The 20,598-nt window shown below is 49.3% G+C and overlaps 2 protein-coding genes across 2 annotated transcripts; one reads left to right on the top strand and one right to left on the bottom strand.

Annotated features, from left to right (window-relative positions):
- Nucleotides 1-209: 209 nt before the first annotated feature.
- On the bottom strand, nucleotides 210-1,169 carry LOC137846865 (olfactory receptor 14C36-like). Its single transcript, XM_068664973.1, has one exon. It carries the CDS (start codon nucleotides 1,167-1,169, stop codon nucleotides 210-212), a length of 960 nt encoding a protein of 319 aa, XP_068521074.1.
- Nucleotides 1,170-9,723: 8,554 nt separating this feature from the next.
- On the top strand, nucleotides 9,724-10,638 carry LOC137847518 (olfactory receptor 14C36-like). Its single transcript, XM_068665792.1, has one exon. It carries the CDS (start codon nucleotides 9,724-9,726, stop codon nucleotides 10,636-10,638), a length of 915 nt encoding a protein of 304 aa, XP_068521893.1.
- Nucleotides 10,639-20,598: the final 9,960 nt, after the last annotated feature.

Raw genomic sequence — 20,598 nt, 5'->3', positions numbered from 1 at the left:
TTCCTTTATTTAGTTAGCTAGAAAGAGCTTAGAAGCACCTCTACATGAGGACTTTGGGTTAGAAGAAAAGGTAGACGAGGAATAGAAATATCTTAAATTTATAAAATAAAGAAATAAAAAATTATTTAGCATATTGGAATAATATTGAAAAGAATGAACAATTTTTGAAATATATGAACAAAGATGTTTCTGCCTTGTCCACATACATTTCAGGGAATCAGATGCAAAAGATGGGTTCCTCTCTGAAATACTGAATATTGCGATAACATCCTCAGTGCCTCCTTGAGCTCTTTATTCCTCATGCTATAGATGAGGGGGTTCACTGCTGGAGGCACCACCGAGTAGAGAAATGACACCACCAGGTCCAGGGATGAGGAAGAGGTGGAGGGGGGCTTCAGGTAGGCAAACGTGGCAGTGCTGAGATACAGGGAGACCACGGCCAGGTGAGGGAGGCACGTGGAAAAGGCTTTGTGCCGTCCATGCTCAGAGGGCATCCTCAGCACAGCCCTGAAGATCTCCACATAGGACACCACAATGAAAACAAAACAACCGAAGACTAAAGAAATACTAAACACAAGTGCCCCAACTTCCCTGAGGTAGGCATTTGAGCAGGAGAGCTTGAGGATCTGGGGGATTTCACAGAAGAACTGGTCCAGGGCATTGCCTTGGCAGAGGGGCAGGGAAACTGTAGTGGCCATGTGCAGGACAGCGTTGAGGAAGCCACTGCCCCAGGCAGCTGCTGCCATCTGGGCACAAGCTCTGCTGCCCACGAGGCTCCCGTAGTGCAGGGGCTTGCAGATGGCAACGTAGCGGTCGTAGGCCATGACAGTGAGAAGGGAATACTCTGCTCCAATCAGGAAAACCAAAAGGAAGACCTGTGCAACACATCCTTGATAGGAGATGGCCCTGGTGTCCCAGAGGGCATTGGCCATGGCTTTGGGCAGAGTGGTGGAGATGCTGCCCAGGTCGAGGAGGGCGAGGTTGAGGAGGAAGAAGTACATGGGGGTGTGGAGGCGGTGGTGGCAGGCTACGGCGCTGAGGATGAGGCCGTTGCCCAGGAGGGCAGCCAGGTAGATGCCCAGGAAGAGCGCGAAGTGCAGGAGCTGCAGCTCGCGCGTGTCTGCAAATGCCAGCAGCAGGAACTCGCTCACAGAGCTGATGTTGGGCATTTTCTGACATTCTCTGTTGGAGAGAAAAAGGTAGAACAAAGTTAGAACTGATTTGGATGAGGAAAACTTATTACAAGTCTTAGAGAACCCCCAAACAGAGCCTCTCTCTTTGCACTAGAACCTTTCTGCAGCTTTCCTGCTTGAGTTGTGGCTGGTGCTGGCTGACAGTGGCACTGGGTGCAGGGGCTGCTGTGGGCTGCAGAGGAGTCCTACCTGCAGCAGGAGGGAATCAGGAACATGGGGGAAACTCAAGTTCAGTCCACTTGTCAAGTCAATGAGTTTGCAGAATTTTCTTGCAAACAACTCATCTGAATGCAGAGCAGAGCTGCAGTGTTTTACTTGCTTTAATGTTATTCGGTTGACCCTGTAACTCTTTGGTGAATTATTGGAAGATTTAACTCTGTGACTTTATATGTGTGCTCCTGGTGAAATCCTGCGGATGCCAGGAGGCAATGGCACTGTCCCTTGGTGAAGAATGAGTGGAGCAGATCTGCCCAACAATGAGCTTGGGCATGAGAAGAAACAGGAGACAGCTGAGAGCAGAGAAGCCCAACTCAAAATACAGATGGACAGAATCCTGACCTTATCTTCAGGTTCCTGATCAGTATCTCAGCTCTTCCGTCCTAGCCAGTGGTTCAGGAGGCTCAAACCTGCTGCCCACAGACAGCCATCCAGCAGCACAGACATGGCCTTAGCAAGGAGGTGTCTTCTCCTTGGGGCACCTGGATAACACAAGGAAGCCACGAGAGAGCTGCATCCTGCTGGAGAGCAGCCTGCAGCCCAGAAGGATGCCCCACGGACAGAGCTGGATATCTGCAAGCTTGCGTGTTCCAATATCCTAGCTGCACTCCTGCAGTGTTCTAGCCACCCCTGTCTTATCTGACCAGGGGTAGCTAGGTTATGACACTCCAAGGGGCTTCTGCCAGACTTCCTCACCTCGCAGGGCAAGCCAGCAGGACTCTCAAAGCCTACTGCATTGCCCACTGCCCTCCCAGAAACAAGACCCAGCAGGAGACCCTTCCAGGACCTGCAGCTGCATGGCCCTGCAGCCAGACCCTTACCTTGTCAAGGGCTGTGCATGTTTCTCCTGCAGGCAGCTCTCAGCATCCTCCCACTGCCAAGTGCCTCCAAGCCCTCTCTCCTTCTCTCCCTGTGCCACCTGCGGTCAGAGCCCTCAGTCCTGCTGCACTGTGCAGAGGAGCTGCTCCTGGGCACAGCTATCTGTCTGCTTCGTGGGACTTTCTGAAATGTGTTTTCTCTGTCGCACGAGCCCGGCCCAGCTCAGCAGCACAGCACCAGCCCAAGGCACTGCAATCACCCCTCTGGGGGCTTTGCTGATGAGCCCACAAGCCTCAGACAATTGAAGACATCTCTCTAGGAGTCTAAGTCAGATGCAAGTTTTCTGCAGTGTCCCCCTGAGGGCCAGCACTGACATAGCCTCCCTTGGAGCTCGTTAGAGCAGAACCCTGGAGGCAGTGAGGACAAGGAGACAAAGGCAATGTGAAGGTGACACTGATGTGTAGGAAAACTGGATGTGTTTCAGCAAGCACAAGGGCCAGGCCTTGACCTCCAGCCCCTGGAACAGGAGATCCTTTCCCTTGACACCTTGCTCAGGGCTCCTCCTGGCGCAGTAGGAGATGGGGATTTCTTTCTCTTCATGTCCCATCTCAATATCCTGAAGTCAAGATTGTGGCATTATTTCTGTCTCATACTGTTTTCTCCTAGAGAAGAAAGCTACAGCAGCTCCAAAACCACCCTTCAGGCTGTCAAAGGCTCCTTTTGCTCTGCTTGGATGCTCTATGCCACAGGGCCAGATAAACCCAGATCTCTCAGAACCTCTACACAAGGCAGGTGCTTTAGGCCCTGAACCCCACCTTGGCAGTACCTCTCTGGGTACTGTCCTGAATCTCTCCAAAATGAGGGGCTACTCATTGGGACACCCCTGTGCAGGTGGTGTCACACCATATTGGAGCTGAGTCTGATAACTCAGATCTTCTTGGTGGCCATGCTCCTCGTAAGGCAGCTCTGTAAGTAGCTGGCCTGCTTCCTGGTGAGCAAGCACCACTGCTCAAATGGCATTCCTCGGGGTGCCCAGGCCCTCCTCCTCCTGGACACTCCTCACTCAGCAGGGTCCCAGTCCTGATGTGTGGGGTTCCTCCTCCTCCAGTGCAGGATTGGGCTCTTCTCCTTGTAAATGTCAAGACATTTGTATAGGGAAAATCCTGTAGTTTCTCAAGGTTCCCCTGGACAGATGCTCCATTCTGTCAGCTCTTAATGTCTGCAGGAAGAGGGCTCACCCTAATTGTGATGATCTGGGGAACTACAGGCCTGTCTGTCTGACCTCTGAGCCGGGGAAGCTCATGGAGCATATTGTCTTGAGTACCATCACACAACAGGACAACAAGGTGATAAGACCAAGTCAGCATGAGTTTACCAAAGCAGGCCCTGCTTGACAAATCAGATCTCAATCTATGACAAGGTGATGTGCTTAGTGGACAAGGGAAAGGTTGTGGATGTGGTCTACCTAGACTTCAATAAGGATTTTGAAGCCATTTCCCACAGCATTCTCCTTGAGAAACTGGCTGCTAAAGGCCTGGATAGACTTACGCTTCATTGGGTTAAAAACTGGCTGGGTGGCCAGGTCCAAAGAGTTGTGGTGAATGGAGCTAAATGCAGCTGGAGGCCACTCACTAGTGGTGTCCCCCAGGGCTCAGTACTGGCTCCAGTTCTCTTCAATATCTGCAGCAATGATCTGGATGAGGGGATCGAGTGCACCATCAGCGACTTTGTAGACAAGACCAAGTTAGGAGTGAGACTTGATCTACTCAAGGGTAGGAAGGCTCTGCAGAGGGATCTGGACAGGCTGAACCCATGGGCTGAGGCCAACTCTATGAAGTTCAACAAGGCTGTGGTCCTGCACTTGGGGAATAACAATCCCACTCATGCAGGGAGAAGAGAAGCTGGACAGCTGCCTGGGGATAAGGGCCCTGGGGATAGTGGTAGATAGTCGGCCAAATATGAGCCAGCAGTGTGCTCAGGTGGCCAAGAAGGCCAACAGCATCCTGCCTTGCACCAGGAATACTGTGGTCTGCAGGATAAGAGATATGGTTGTCCCCTGGTAACTCAGATCTGGTGAGGCCAAACCTCAGGTTCAGCTCTGGGGCTCCTTGTGTAAGAAGGACATGCAGCTATTAGAACAAGTCCAAAGGAGGGCCATGAGCATGAGTGATGGGCTGGAGCACCTCTCCTATGAAGACGGGCTGAGGGAGTTGGGATTGTTCAGCCTGGAGAAGAGAAGTCTCCAGGGAGACCTTACAGTGGCCTTCCAGTACCTAAAGGGGACTACAGGAAAGCTGGGGAGGGACTCGTCATCAAAGAGTGTAGTGATAGGACTAGGGGTAATGGTTTAAACTGAAAGAGGGTAGATTCAGGTTAGGTGTTAGAAAGAAGTTCTTTACTCAGAGGGTGGTGAGGAAAAGGCTGCCCAGAGAAGTTGTGGATGCCCCATCTCTGGAAGTGTTCAAGGCCAGGTGGGACGGGGCTTTGAGCAAGCTGGTCTAGTGGAAGGTGCCTCTGCCCATGGCAGCTGAGTAGGAATTATGTGATCTGTAAGGTCCTCTTATACCCAAAATAGTTTGTGATTCTGTAAATATGAAACACAGCAACGTACCAGCTACTAGCAAGAAGAATTTACTCTATTGGAACCAAAACTAGGATAATATCCACCCCTCATTCCATAGCATGTCTGCCATGCTCTGGCCTGACTCTTTCCAGTTAATCACCACCACCTTTCCTGTCTTTTGATATGCACACAAAAATGTTATCATTAGTCTATTAGTGTCTATAACATAAACATTAAGAAGAACAACAATAATGTCTTCCTTTTGTGTCCTATGAAACTGCCTTTATCTCAACCCATGAACTTTTACATTTTTTTCCTCCCAATTCTCTCCTCCATCCCATTCATTAGATGAATAGTTTTGTAGTGCTGAGCTGCCTGCAGGGTCAAACCACAGCAAGTCTTCATAGTGCCTAGCGTGGAGCACAAAGGTTGAGATGCCAGATCTGACCACAGCGTTTTAAAAGTAAATTGTTATAAACATTAGATCAGTTTAATAGTCGCTGATCACAGTGTTGATCTTTTTGATCCGGGGTCTGTTGTGCTTGTTTTCAGAATTGTGTTGCATAGCACATTACTAACTGTCTGTCTTCCATGTCATGCTGTTTATCAGTTCTGGGGACTTGTCTAAGGTTACTGCCTTGCTGTATTGGATAACACTGACTTCTGATAGAATAATATTGCCGCCTCCATAACTCGGGAACCATCTCTTCAGCTCTTAGAAATTATTTAGAATTACACTCTTTTATACTCTTTGCCTTTCATTTTCGAGAGTAAATCTATGCAGGGTGGGTGGTGATGGTGAGTGGAACAGGGAAGGACAGTGGGGGATGCTTTTCACCACTTCTTCCCTCTCCCTTTCTCCTGCACCTCCCCCTTCTCCTCCAGGACAGGCATATAGCCTGTCCAAAGCCACTCCAAACCCTGCAACAGGCTCTGCAGACACTCTGGCTCCTGAGGTGGGCCCAAAGTTAAACTGACACACGTGACAGGCCCTATAGCCACTCCCAAACCCGCTATAGGCCCTGCAGCCACTCCAACTCATCCAAAAGGCCCCACAGCCAGAACAACTCCTGTGATGGGCCCTGCAGCCTCTCCAGCACCTGCAATGGGTTCCATGGCTGGGTCAGAGAACCAGCCTGTGCCAGTATCGGTTGCCTCTACATGCAAGAGAAAACAATGGGTGTGAAAGTCAGTTTTTCTTTTGAGATGAAAGAAACTCCTACCCAGACAAGAAAGGAGGAAGAAGAAGATGAGGCAGGTTTCTCCAAAGTTGGGCCATCTTGGAAGCAGGAGGACAAAGACAAAGAGATTATATAAACATCAGAAACCAAGCTATCCCTTTTCCAGGGTAAGCTATGAGATATGGGAAAATATTTTAGCCATCATGTCGGTGAGCACATTGTCAGCTGGCTGCTCCAGTGGTGGGAGAAAAGGGCCAATAGCCTGGAATTAGACGGAAGGGAAGCTGAGCAGACAGAATCCCCCTCTAGGGAAGGGGTGACTGACAAAGCCATTGGAAAAGGGCACAAGGAACTTACTCCCATCATGCTTGAAGGAAAGGTCCCTCTTTAAAGAAGATCTTGTATGTCAACCAGGAAAGTGGACCACCATGCAGAGGGGTATCCATTCCTGAGGAAATTAGACATGCTGAAGGCGATTTGTAGAAACCTAGATAACAAACAGCTATCCAAAGATCCAGATGAAGTCAAGTGCACATGACCCATGGGGCAGGAGTTTGTACAGAGCACACCATCATCGTATGCCAACCCATGGGCAGTAGTGACCTGGAAAGACCAAGAGGAACCCATGGTGGATGAATTGGCTAGCCAACTAAGGCATTACAAAGCAAGTCTCTCTTCTTCCCTATGGGCCTGTGTCTTGTCCAGAAAGAAACTTTCCCAAGAGGTCCAACAACTACAAGAGAATACGGCTTCCTCCCCACCTGCACGAACCAATAGCTCAGCTATCAGATGTAAGCATCCCTCTGCTTAAGAAAGGTGACATAGTGGGTACATACCAGGTTCCATCCTGTGCTTTTGACTGTGTGACCATGGAGAGACCATGAGAAAATGGGGTGCAAAAATCGACCTCCACCTTAGAGGCACAGATACATGAAGTGCAAGGAAAAATAGATTGTCAAAAAGTGGTTCTTCTGAGAAAATTGCTGCTCCAATTTCTAGTGGGAAATCCTCCAAACAGAGTAAAGAATACTATGAGCAGGACTAGAGAGGCCCAGCCTCCACCCTGGGGGAGGGAGAAGACAATCGGATGTATTGGACTTTGAGGATTATTGGCCTGGCACATCAAACCCAAGAGTTAACTGCACTGGAGGCTGAAGTGAGTCTAACTGGGAACAGTGGGAAATCATAGAATCATAGAATACCCTGAGTTGGAAGGACCCATAAGGATAATCATGTCCAACTCCTGGCACTGCACAAGTCTGCCCAAAAGTTCAGACCATGTGACTAAGTGCACAGTCCAATCTCTTCTTAAATTCAGACAGGCTTGGTGCAGTGACTACGCCCCCAGGGAGCCTGTTCCAGTGTGCAACCACCCTCTCGCTGAAGAACCTCTTCCTGATGTCCAGCCTAAATTTCCCCTGCCTCAGCTTAACACCATTCCTGCGGGTCCTATCACTGGTGTTTACAGAGAATAGGTCACCCGCCTCTCCGCTCCCCCTCGCGAGGAAGATGTAGGCCGTGATGAGGTCCCCCCTCAGCCTCCTCTTCTCCAGGCTGAACAGGCCGAATGCCCTGAGCTGCTCCTCACACGTCTTCCCCTCTAGGCCCTTCACCATCTTCGTCATCCTCCTCTGGACACTCTCCAACAGTTTAATGTCCTTCTTGTACTGTGGTGCCCAGAACTGCACCCAGTACTCAAGGTGAGGCTGCACCAGCTCAGAATAGAGTGGGAGGCCAGTCGCAGTGCAACCCATTGGGACTGGCCTGGAGGCTCTGTGTAACCCTGGCATAGACTACTTCAGGAGCAGGTACTTCAAAGGTCCACAAGGGTATTAGTGGGCTTATGGCATAGCTGCCTTGGAGGTGGAGGACACCAAGCAGTTGTCTACCTTGCCCACTCTTTCACAGGACCTTTCTGCTGTGGAGGTGCTGATGGCCAATTGGCAGCAGGTGCCAATCGCTACCACAACAGTGCACCTGAGGCAATATTGCACTAACAGAGACTCCCTGATTCCCATCCATGAGCTGGTTCATCGACTGGAGAGCCACGGAGTGATCAGCAACACTTGCTCACCCTATAATAGTCCCATATGGACAGTACAAAATTCGAATGGGGAGTGGAAGATAACGGTGCACTTCTGTGGCTTGAATGAAGTCCCACCACCACTGAGTGCTGCTGTGCCAGGCATGCTAGAACTTCATTCAGTACGAACTGGTGTCAAAGGCAGCCAAGTGCTATGCCACAATTAATATTGCTATATATTGCTAATGCATTTTTCTCCATTCTTTTGACAGCAATACGAAGGCCACACTTTGCTTTCACATGGAGGGTCGTCCTGTCCACCTGGAATTGACTGCCCCAGGGCTGGAAGCACAGCCCTACCATTTGCCATTGGCTGATCCAGACTACTCTAGAGTAGGGGGAAGCTCCTGAAAACCTTCAATACCTTGATAACATCACTACATGGAAGTAGCACAGCGGAAGTACTTGAGAAGGGAAGCAAATGTTGCAAATCCTTCTGAAAACTTGTATTGCCCTAAAACAAAGTAAGGTCAAGGTAAGGTAAAGAGCCGCATGCAGGCTGTCCAGGTTCTGTGGGACCCCTGCTTCGGGAAACATTGGGCATTGGTCAGTGCGTGATGAGCAATTGCACTGTGCATCACTTGCTTTATACATATAACAATAATAAAAATAAGGTTTATAATTATTTTTATTAGTATTGTTACTGTTCTTACTGTCTCTTCATTTTCTGTCCTTTTAACTACCTTTGTTTCAACCAATTATATTTTGGGTGTTGGGTGTGAGCTAACATCTGTGTGGTGCTGAGGTTCCTGACAAGTTAAAGCACAACATGTTTAACAACCACAGTCCAACAGCACAAATCACACTTTAAACAATCAGTCCCTGACATCTACAGAGAGAAGAAGTTGGTGATGACTTCAGGCTGCTTCAAACACCACCCCCCAGGAGAGAGCCTGCTGCCTTGGGGAGCTGTCAGCCCTGAGGCCTTGGGGACACCTCGAGGGAGACCAAGGGCACAGAGCAAGAGATGCCATGGTCGGGTGCTGTGCTGCTGAGCTGGGCCGGGCTCCTGGGCACAAGGGGAGCTCCTGGCAAGCGCTGCAGAGAGACAGCTGTGCCCAGGAGCAGCTCCTCTGCACAGCGCAGCAGGGCTGGGGGCTCTGACCGCAGCTGGCACACAGAGAGGACAGAAGGAGAGAGGGCTTGGAGGCACTGAGGAGCACAACAACAGAGGGCAGCGTGTGGCAGGACACATCTGCAGGCTCTTGGCACCGTGAGGCTCTGGCAGCAGGGTCATGCAGGTGGGGTTGCCAGAGGGGTCTTCTACAGCTGGCACATCCGATGGCTGATAGCATCTGTCAGGATGGGTCTTATTCTACCTGTAATGTGGCATAGAAGATGTTTTAGAGAATGGTATTTTTGAGGGGGCATTTTAACAGGAAGACCGAGGCTTGGTTTATCTGAAACAGAAGACTTTCTTGGATTCTGTGCTCTTAGATTCTTGGTGTGGAGGGGAGGCAGGGTTCATGACAATGAATTGTGTGGATTGTACTGGAGAGAACAACTGACACCAATGAAGGAAAGGGATCTGCCAACTGTCTAAGTGTAGTTCAGCAAAGGCTTTGAGAGGTTTAATTGAAAAATGGAAATGTTTTTTCTCAGATAATCCTGATATATTATCACTCTATTTCTGTTCCTTTAGTAGGACAACATACACAAAACAAGCAAATGCCCAACAGCAGCTCTGTGAGTGAGTTCCTCCTGCTGGCATTCGCAGACACGCGCGAGCTGCAGCTCCTGCACTTCACACTCCTCCTGGGCATCTACCTGGCTGCCCTCCTGGGCAACGGCCTCATCCTCAGTGCCGTAGCCTGCCACCACCGCCTCCACACCCCCATGTACTTCTTCCTGCTCAACCTCGCCCTCCTCGACCTGGGCTGCATCTCCACCACTCTGCCCAAAGCCATGGCCAATGCCCTCTGGGACACCAGGGCCATCTCTTATCAAGGATGTGCTGCGCAGGTCTTTCTGTTTGTCTTCTTGATTGTATCAGAATTTTATGTTCTCACCGTCATGGCCTATGACCGCTACGTTGCCATCTGCAAGCCCCTGCACTATGGGAGCCTCCTGGGCAGCAGAGCTTGTGCCCAGATGGCAGCAGCTGCCTGGGGCAGTGGCTTTCTCAATGCTGTCCTGCACACGGCCAGCACATTTTCCCTGCCCCTCTGCCGAGGCAATGCTTTGGACCAGTTCTTCTGTGAAATCTCACAGATCCTCAAGCTCTCCTGCTCAGATGCCTACCTCAGGGAAGTTGGGCCAGTTGTGTTTAGTTTTTCTTCAGCCTTTGTTTGTTTTGTTTTCATTGTGCTGTCCTACATGCAGATCTTCAGGGCAGTGCTGAGGATGCCCTCTTGTCAGGGCCGGCACAAAGCCTTCTCCACATGCCTCCCTCACCTGGCCGTTGTCTTTCTGACTATCAGCACTTCCATATTTGCCTACCTGAAGCCTCCCTCCATCTCTTCCCCATACCTGGACCTGGTGGTGGCATTTTTATACTCAGTGGTGCCTCCAGTGTTGAATCCTCTCATCTACAGTATGAGGAACCAGGAGCTCAAGGAAGCCCTGTGGAGATTGATGACTTAATGTGTTTCAAGAGAATAAGTGCTCAGTCTGCTTCTGCAGATGAGTCTTAATGTCACTTATTATAGGAACAGCCTATATTCTGTTTCTTTGTTTGTGTGCGTGCATTTTATTAATGGATTTCCTTAGTTTTAGTTCGGTTAATGTTACCCACTAAAATGATATTGGTCATCCCAATTGCACTTCAGTATGTATTTTTCGAGTCTAGCTCAGCAACTGTACACAAAGAGCCCGTCTGTCTGTGTACTTCAGGAAGCAGCTTGCATTGCCTGGTCTGACGTGCTTCCTCTGAGACCTGGTCTGGCTCTGCAGGGGCAGTGCCCATGTGCAGGGATGCAGAGGAAAAGAGTCCCATCCCAGCAGCACGGCCAGGGAACACCAATGCTTGGGGCATGCAGAGCTGCTCTTTTGCCACTGCTGCCCTCTCCTGCTGAGCGCTGCTGGTGGGGTCAGGCCCGGCTGTTCCTGGAGCTTGGTGCCAGTGCTGCTGTGGGGCTGTGCTGGGACTGCAGGCAGGGACAGGCAGTGGGCACGGCAGTGGCACAGCTGGCCTCCACTGCAGCATTTCCCTCCTAAGGGGGGATCTCCTCCAAGGTGGACTGACCAGAGCTCAAGTGCTCAGTCTGCTGTGAACAGGCAGAGGAGAGCTCAGCAGCCCCAGGGCATGCAGCAGCCCCAGCAAAGGAGCCTGGCAAGTGATTCCTTGCAGCCCTGGGGCAATGGCAGTGACCCCAAGAGCTGGGTCTGCCTCCCAGCCTGCCCAGCACAGCCCTGCAGAGTGCCCCCATGCCCCAGGCACCACAGCCCCCTCACTCTGCAGAGCAGCACCGCCAGCTGGGGCTGGGCCTGGTGTTGGGGCTGGAGCTTGGAGGGTGCTTCCCCTGAGTGTAATCTACCCCAGCTTCAGGCTTCTGGACTTGAGTGTGATCTTCACTGTGCACAAGGAGCTGACAGACTGCCAAGAGGCATGGGGCTGGAACATTGCCTGCAAGGTCCCTCCTGCCCTACAACCTCACAGGACTGGCATGGAACTGGCTCCTGTGTGTCAGAAAGGCTGGGAGCCCAGCAGGCTTGAAGGATGAAAAACAGCTCACTTCCACCTGGTCAGGTCCTGGGCCAAAAAGGGGGTGGTTTGTAGGTCTGGTATTATGAGGGCAGAGGTGCCTCAGAAGTTGTCATCCCAGTAGGAAGCTAATGGCTGTCAAGTGGCTGTGAGTTGAGCTCTTTCTGAAGTAGCCAACAGCTCAATCCTTCACTCCTGGCTGGGATCTGTGCCTTTAGGCTCACATCTGCTGGTCTCCATGACAGGACAGCAGATGCACCTGCTCTGCACACAGTTTGTGAGATCCCCTCTTTCTAAGTACCTGCTAGGCCCCATAGAGGAAGAGGTCTTGTACAGGTGTTGCCATGTCAGAGGTATCAGCTTTTGCCTGAACTCATCCTTCAGGCCTGCTTCTGTGGTGTTGTAGAACTGTTGGGCACATTGTGCATGGTGCTCCTACAGACGTTTCTCTCCTTCTCCATGCTGGTTCTCCAAACTTCCCCTAAGAAGATGACTGATATGGGGAAGTCAGGAGAAGCCTGGCCAACAGAGATGTGAGATTTGTGGGAGAGCTAAGGAGCGTGGACAGCAGAAGGTGATGATTTTGCAGAGGTAAGAATGTTCAGGTAATGTTGGTCCTACCATAAAGCAGACTTACAGCAGTTATGTGAGGCCATTGCCCTATTTTAACCTGTAACATTAATCCGTAAACATCAAAGCTACTTCACACACTGATAGGAATCCACTGCTCTAATGTTAGACCACAAGATCCCTTGAAGCCAAAAGTACTCCATAGCATCATTACATCACCCTTACTCTCTTGCTCACCCTGATCCCTGCCCTTAACACTACCATTAACATGCTCTATTTAGCACTAGACTTCTTGCAGACCTAAACAAAACCAAAGGACTTGCACATACCCTAACCACAGACCTGACACCACAAGCCAAACACCAAACCCTTCCACTACGCATTTGATTAATCTCTATCACAGAAAGCTGAGCCCTAGTCCTTAACCTCATACATGGATGCCTAAAAACAAAAGCTCTGATTCCTTTGCATTCACTTATTCACATCCAACCCTTTTCCTAACCCTCATCTTAAGCACTTAAGGTGCTTGGCCCTTATCGCAAGCACTTAAGGTGCTTGGCCCATGGGGCAGGGTAGGAACCATGAGGTTGCTCTGCAGTTACATGGCATACAAAGCTGAATGTGAGGGGCCATGGATCTGATCAGCCTGTGGGCCACAAAGAGGAGGTGGATGGGAATGCTCTGAAGAGCTCAGCTCTGCCTCAGGATCTTCTGCCCCAGCAGGAGCAATGTGACTGTGGCAGGGACTGTGAGGTCACTTCTGTCTCTGCACTTGATAGGGCAGCAGCAGGAACGTGTCACGCAAAGGGACTGGGAGGTCACTTCTGTCTGGAGGTGTCAGGTGACAGTTCTGTGTCTTGACATAGACCTGGGATCTGGACTTTTGGGCTGACATCTGCCAGTGGCCCTGCTAGGCCAGCACAAGGCACCTGCTTGGCATGCTGACTGGGGGATCCCCTCTGTCTCCAGACCCACGAGGACCCAGGCAGAAAGAAGGCCCCCAGATGGGTTGTCCTGTCCCTTCTGCTTGAGTCCATGACTGGGCAGCAGGATGCACAAGGTTTGGCTGTGTCTAGCCAAGAAGCTGCAAGGCCAGCAGCAGGCCCCTGGCTTGGAAGCTGCTGCTGAGTGTCTATGATCAGACCCTAGCTTCGTTTTTCAAGGAACAGCTGGTGAGGGTTGATGAGACATTTGTGAAATGATGGAAATGCTGGGATGAGAGCAAGGTGGTGAACAGAGATGGCTGTCTGCAGACTTCCAGGAAATAGGACAAAGTGTGGGACAGCATATTTAAGCGTGCAGAAGAGAAGGCAGAGAGTGCTGGCAAGAATGGAAGGCCCCAACAGCCCTGTCACTTTGGTTAGAGCTTATGAGAAAACGAGATATAGTCATTGCAGTGCAGCCTCTTTGCTTCCTTGCAACCCTGTGCAGAGGCAGGGTTGAGTCACACCAGTGTTCTTCTCATGGCATCACACTGCCCACCACATTCCTCAGATCCTCAAGAAAAGCCCTGAGCCAGACAGGGGGCTGCAGGATCTCTCCTTGCAGTGGCTGGGGTCAGGCCTTGGCCCTTTTGCTTCACCAAAACCAACCATGACTTTTCTCAGCACAGTGCTTTGTTTGTCTGTAATCATGGCCTCCAATTATCTGTCCTAACATGTCCCTGGGGAAGCTTTGTTAGTAACAGCCCTTAGTGGGGCCCATTAAGACTCCAAGTCACTTCAACTTTTCCTTTTGAGTTTGCTTTTTCACACAATTGCATCATTCTCCTCTCAGTACCCAAGTTTCTTTGACTCGGAACCAAAATACACCATGGACCTCATTAAAACACAGAAACTCCTAAGGAGCCATATCTCTCCCATCATTTTCTTCAAGTATTGAAGACTTGTTCAGCTAATTGGAGAGCTTTCATGTTCTAGTTAAGGGGGAAGATTTCAAAGAGCATCTAATAAAAATCTTTTCCCATTTTAAAGGCTGAATTTTGATGTGTTTCTTTTTAGAACATCGTTCTTCTATAGGTATTGGTCTAGGGTTTCTCCTTTGAAGTCCTGCTTAGGTGAAAAGAACAGGGATTTTCCTATTTCAAAACAAACAACAGGAAATCATGCTGCAATTTAAAAAAAAAAAAAAACAAAAAACAAAGCTCAAGTTCCTCATTTTGTTGCCTCCAGTGATGTTTACCTTCCCAAAAGGATGACTGTACATGATGTATTTTTCAGTGAGTAATAGGAAATTTTAAGTAATTTTGTTAATATTAATCCATATCATACAAATTCAATGATAAATTATGAGGTTCTTGCTGAGGAAACCATTCAAGACTGCTGAGAGATTAGCGAGCTTGAACTCACTGAATCTCACAGCAGCAACTTGGTTGGTGAGAGAGGTCTGAATGGTCAAAGAATAAGTGGAGGGCAAACCAGAAGAACCATGGGAAGTGCATGGGTTCAGACAGGCAGGTGGAAATGGGACGTTCAGCAGGGTCTGTGTAATCAAGATGGTGTTGTCCCTGGAAGATGACGGAGCACACCATGATAGACAAAGCGATGAGAATGCAAGTAAAGGAGATTATCTGTATTTCTTCTTCTGAGATGAGTATAGATCATGGAAATTATAATTTCTTCTTGATTGAAATTACACTTCACTTGAGACATTTTACAGAAGGAATTGAATCATTTGAGCTGATGAATAGTTGCTTTATTAGATAAGAACTAAAGTAATAACTGAGTACTCAGGCAGAGCATTGCTGTCTGACCAGGGAAAACCTCCAGTGGTCCCGTTGTGTTTAAGGCATTTCCTTGAACTGGCAGATGTCAGAAAAGACCTACAGGAGGGAGGAACCCTTTGGGAAAATCAGGTGGAGCCAGGTGGAGTTCCCAGGGCACCTCCACTGCCAGCAGTGGTCTTTGTCTCTGCAACTGCAGCCCAGTCCAGCACAGGAAACCCCTTCAAAGACAAACCTCTTTTTCAGTGGGTTCCTGAGATTGACCTAGATTTGAAATGGCCATTGGAAACATGAGACACTCTCCCTTATTTCTACTAGACACGTGAACATCCGTTTACCTTCCTGGGTCATCTTTAGCAAACTCAGGCTGATAAACTCAAGTATAGCATGCTCGAAATGGCTGAGGCAGAACCCATCAGCTTGCCCCACTTTGGAAATGCTCTTGGTCCAGCTAAGGTTTTGAAAGCAAAACATGTGAAATGATCCATCAGGTCAATGTGCAGAGTAAGGGAAAGTCACACATAATGTGCTGGAGTAGTAGAAGGCAAAAAGCATTGCATTGTGTCTCAGAATAATCAAGGAGACCAGGTTCTGTTCATCAGTGTGACAAAGCAGAGTGAAGGACATTGAGTTATGTCCTAACACGAAGAAAGATGTACATCACTGGTGAAGGAACTGTCATTTGTGCCATCACCAATGTGAATTACACAAGCACCACCACATCTAATGGTAACCTGTCTGCTCCAGTTTAGTACCCAGGGCAGGGGAGAGGGGCACATTTGGGTGTGGAAGGTGGGGCCCAGAAGAGACAAGGAGTCAAGGCCGTGCGGTGGGGGAGACAAGGCACCATACTCCACACAGGGGAGACACCACATGGGGGAGACAGTGCTCCAACCTCTGTGAGCAAAGGGGGACAACACTCTCAGCTGCACCTTCTGCATGACTGCAGTGTTTCCTGCTGGGGGCCATGTCCTATGGTCAGCCCTGGGCTGTATGCCATCCCTGTTCTCTGCAAGGCTCGAGAAGTGGAAGGTCTGGCTCCAGAAGGCAGCTGTACCTGAAGCAGGGGAATTTCTCTCATGTGCAGTAATTCTTTCTCCTCCTCCCAGCTACAGTTCTGTGGCCCCAGTGTCATAGACACCTTCTGTGGTTTTGCCCCATTGCTGGAGCTCTCCTGCAGTGCCACAATGATACTCATGGTCTTTCCTTTTATAATCTACATTTTGGATCTTTCTTCCTTCCTTCTTTCCTTCCTTCCTTCCTTCCTTTGGATCATCTTCCTCTTCTGTTTCCTGCAGTTTTCATGTGCGTGCATCCTCTGTTGACAAGCCCAAAGCCTTATCCACCTGCTCTTCTGTCCTCACAAGTGTCACTGTTTTCTATGACACCATTGTCACTGTCTCTGTAAAGCCCATAAAGGCTGTAGTCAGAGGTTTTAACCAAGCCCTTTCTCATACCTTCATCATCCCCCTGTCAGTCCTAGGGTTGTTTATAGGTAGTATGGGAAGGGTGAGAGATGTGCTGGTGGAATTGCAGACGTCGTCATAAGACCTATCTCAAAGACCTTGGAAAGGACAGATTGATCAAAGAGGTTCCTCGGGACGTGGAAAAGGCAGATGTCGAAAGCATCTTCTACTTCAAGGCTGAGCAGATGGATGATTAAGCCTAATCATGAATTAGAACGCGAGCGTTAACCCCAGCCCTCACCCAACAACTAAACAAAACTTTAAACCACAAGGTTTGCCCTTTTCCTACACCTTGAGCAGGCATCTTGAGCAGAACACCAATCCCTCCCTCAAAGCCCTTCCATTACATTAGCCCTAGAAGTTGACCTCTAATCCCTAAATGTTAAATTGACCACCTAACCCTCCACCACACACACAAAACATCTCATCCTCAAACCCACTCCTATCCCTAACTTCAGCTGTTTGTCCCCTTGGGGCAGGGCAGGGACTGTGATGTCCTTGAGCAAAGAGTCACACTCCATTTTTTTTATAAGCCCCCTGTAATTACTGAAAGGCTGTGATGAGGTCACCCTGGAGCCTTCTTTTCTCCAGGCTGAACAGCCCCAGTGTTCTCAGCCTTTCTTCATAGGAGAGGTGCTCCAGCCACTTGATCACCTTCTTTGCCCCCCAGGCTCCATCTATGGGTTCAGGGAAATGAAAGACTTGGGAAGCCTGACTGGCAGGGAAGATTGAGGCAAAGATGTTGTTGAGGCCCTCAGCCTTCTCCATGCCTGTCATTACCAGTTCACCCTTCTCATCCATTAGAGAGGGTACACTCTTGTTGGCCTTTCTTTTCTGAGCTATGTATCTCTAGAATCTCTTCCTGTTATTCTTTGCATCCCTTGCTAAGCTCAGTTCTATGTGCAAATTGCTTTCCTTATCCCATCTCTACATATCCAAAACTGAAGCATTCGTGAGGGCCTGGAAAAAGAACTTGAGATCCATGGAAGCTATTCTGGAAACAAAACTACCAGTGGAAACAAATCCTGCTAGTAGGTAGGATGCACAATTTTGTAGAGAGGCAGAGCTGATGGGCATACTGGGCAGGATGCTCCTTTAGGCCCTTTTCCCTCCTGACTACAATGCCACTTCTCTCTGAAGAACAGAGTAGCCCACAGAGATGAAACATATACTACCTATGTCATGGGAAAGCTGATCCCAATAAGATATGGGGAGGTCAGGAGCAACCTGGACACGAGAGATGTGAGATTTTCAGGTGGCAAGAGGAGCATAGCCAGCAGAAATTAATGATTTCGTAGAGGTAAGAGGCATCATGTAATGTAGATCGTGCAGTAGCACTGATTTGTACAGTCATGTATGGCCCTTACACTATTTTAACCAGTAGTTCTAATCCTTAAATCTAAATGCTGTTCCAGCACACTGACAGGAATCCATTTCTCTAAAGCTTGAACACAAAGTATTCCTTGAAGCAAAACTCAGCCCATAGCCCCTTTCCCTTATCTTTACACTCTTACTCACCCTAATTACTTCCCTTAATATTAATATTCAAATGCTCTATTTAAAACTAGGTTTCTAGGCAGATATAAAAATGACCTAAACTACAGAGCCTGACCATACCCTAAACACAGAAGAACACCAAACAATCCCATTAAACCTTTGTTTACTTTCTAACATAGAAAGTTGAGCCTTCGTCCTGTGAGAACTAGAAACTAGTAAGCCCTTCCTCAGGATCTCCTGCCCCAGCAGGAGGAATGTGACCATGGCAGTGACTGTGAGGTCACTTCTGTCTCTACACTTGATAGGGCAGCAGCAGGAACGTGTCACGCAAAGGGACTGGGAGGTCACTTCTGTCTGAAGTAGGTGGCAGGTCAGCCTTGGCTTCTCCCTGGGAGCTGCACTTTTGGGCTGACATCTGGCAGTGGCCCTGCTAGGCCAGCAGAAGGCACCTGCTTGGCATGCTGACTGGGGCATCCCCTCTGCCTCCACACCCAGGAGGACCAAGAACGAAAGAAGGCCCCAACATGGGTTGTCCTGTCCCTTCTGCTTGAGTCCATGACTGGGCAGCAGGAGGCACAAAGCTTGGCTGTGTCTAGCCAAGAAGCTGCAAGGCCAGCAGCAGGCCCCTGGCTTGGAAGCTGCTGCTGAGGTGACTTGTGTCTGCTTGGCTGGCAGGCCGCAAGGAGCCTGCTGGGTTGGGATGCCTACTTCAGGAGTGGTTTCCACCCTCATGGAACTTTTTGGTGCCAGGAAAGAACAGGAGAGAAGAAACACCCACAAAATGTGTCCTGGAACATTGGCACTGGACATGAGGAAGAAGAAATATCCAGGAAGAAATATCCAGGAGTGGTCTTGCTGCTGGAGACTGAGGAAAAGAAGACATTAAGTACCTCAGCCTTTACTTTATCTCTAGATCATTCCCAGATTTCCCCCACATCTAAAAAAGGATGACATTTAAAGCATTTAATATAAAAAGTTTTATTTAAAACTTTTTTAAAGCATTTATATAAAAAGTTTATACATATATATATAATGTGAATATAAAATATATATATAATATAATATAAAACTTATATTTATATATAAGTTTTTATAAATAAAAACTTTATTTAAAACATTTATATAAAAAGTTTTTTATTTTCTTTTACGGTCAGCTGGATTGAGCTCCAGCTCAGCTTTGCCCCTTCTAACTTTAACCTGCACAGCCACATAACATTCAGGAAACAGCTCCAGACAAACAGACAGCATGCATGAGAATAAAGAGCAGCAAATGTGGAACCTGGCAGCCTTTCATCCCCTGCCCTTCAGTGAATCTGTGCTGCAATGCCATTCAACTGGTTACTCCTGTATTACCCAAACTTTCCTGCAGCTCCTAATGCTGCTGTCTTCTCAGAGATAGTGCAGTCACCGTAAGGTTGAACTGTCTGCCTGCAGCCATGAATGGCTGACAGAATGGAGCATCAGTGTCGAGGAACCCTGAGAAACTGCAGGATTTTGCCTATAGAAACCTCTTGGCATTTACAAGGAGACGAACCTCGTCCTTCACCAGAAAAAGAATAACCCCCAACGTCAGGGCAGACTGGGACCCTGCTGAGTGAGCAGTGCCCAGGAGGAGGAGGGCCTGGACACCACGAGGGATGCCATACGAGCAGTGGTGCCTGCTCACCAGGAACCAGGCCAGCCTCCTACAGAGCTGCCTTACGAGGGGCATGGCCACCAAGAAGATCTGAGTTATCGGACTGAGCTCAGATCCAGTGTGGCACCACACAGAAGAGGGCCTGCAGCCATCAGGAAAAGAAGTAAAGGTCTGTGAGTCCCTAAGACAACCTGGTATGGAGAGGAGCAAAGGCTGTTTCAAAGCTCAAAGTCCCAACAGGACCCAGGTCTTTGTGCCCATGGCTATGGCTGTTGTCTCTGTCACTGAGGCCTATGAAGAGACAGCTTATCATTGAAGAACCAGGGCTTCACAGCCTCCTTGCCCCCAACCATGAACCAGGAAGGAGTCGTACCATTCTCCTGCACTTGACAATGCACATCCTCATCTCCTACGGCCCCACAAAGACCCCTGAATAACCTGTAAAGGAAAGGATCTCCCTTCCGAAGCACTTGGAGTCAAGGTCTGGCCCTTGTGCTTGGTGACACACATCCACTTTTCCTACACATCAGTGTCACCTTCACGCTGCCTTTGTCTCCTTGTCCACACTGCCTCCAGGGTTCTGCTCTAACGAGCTCCAAGGGAGGCTGTGTCAGTGCTGGCCCTCAAGGGGACACTGCAGGAAACTCGGACTTCTGGAGAGATGTTTTCAATTGTCTCTGAGTGCCTGAGGTTCGTGGGCTCATCAGCAAAGCCCCCAGAGGGGTGATTGCAGTGCCTTGGGCTGGTGCTGTGCTGCTGAGCTGGGCCGGGCTCGTGGGACAGAGAGAGCTCGTGGCAAGAAGGCCCTGGTGCAGAGAGACAGCTGTACCCAGGAGCAGCTCCTCTGCACAGCGCAGCAGGTAAGAGATACAGAGGCAAAGACACAGAGAGGAGAGAAGGAGAGAGAGCTTGGAGGCAGTTGTCAGTGGGAGGATGCTGAGAGCTGCCTGCAGGAGAAACCTGCACAGCCCTTGACAAGGTAAGTGTCTGGCTGCAGGGCCATGCAGCT

Source organism: Anas acuta, chromosome W (assembly GCF_963932015.1).
Source record: "Anas acuta chromosome W, bAnaAcu1.1, whole genome shotgun sequence".
In the NCBI taxonomy this organism is placed as follows: Eukaryota; Metazoa; Chordata; class Aves; order Anseriformes; family Anatidae; genus Anas; species Anas acuta.
Note: the sequence above shows the minus strand (reverse complement) of the source record. Positions and strands in the feature narration are given on the sequence as shown.

Excerpts from the sequence above, each read along its gene's own strand:
- LOC137846865 (XM_068664973.1), bottom strand. The coding sequence starts at position 1,169 with ATGCCCAACATCAGCTCTGTGAGCGAGTTCCTGCTGCTGGCATTTGCA.
- LOC137847518 (XM_068665792.1), top strand. The coding sequence starts at position 9,724 with ATGCCCAACAGCAGCTCTGTGAGTGAGTTCCTCCTGCTGGCATTCGCA.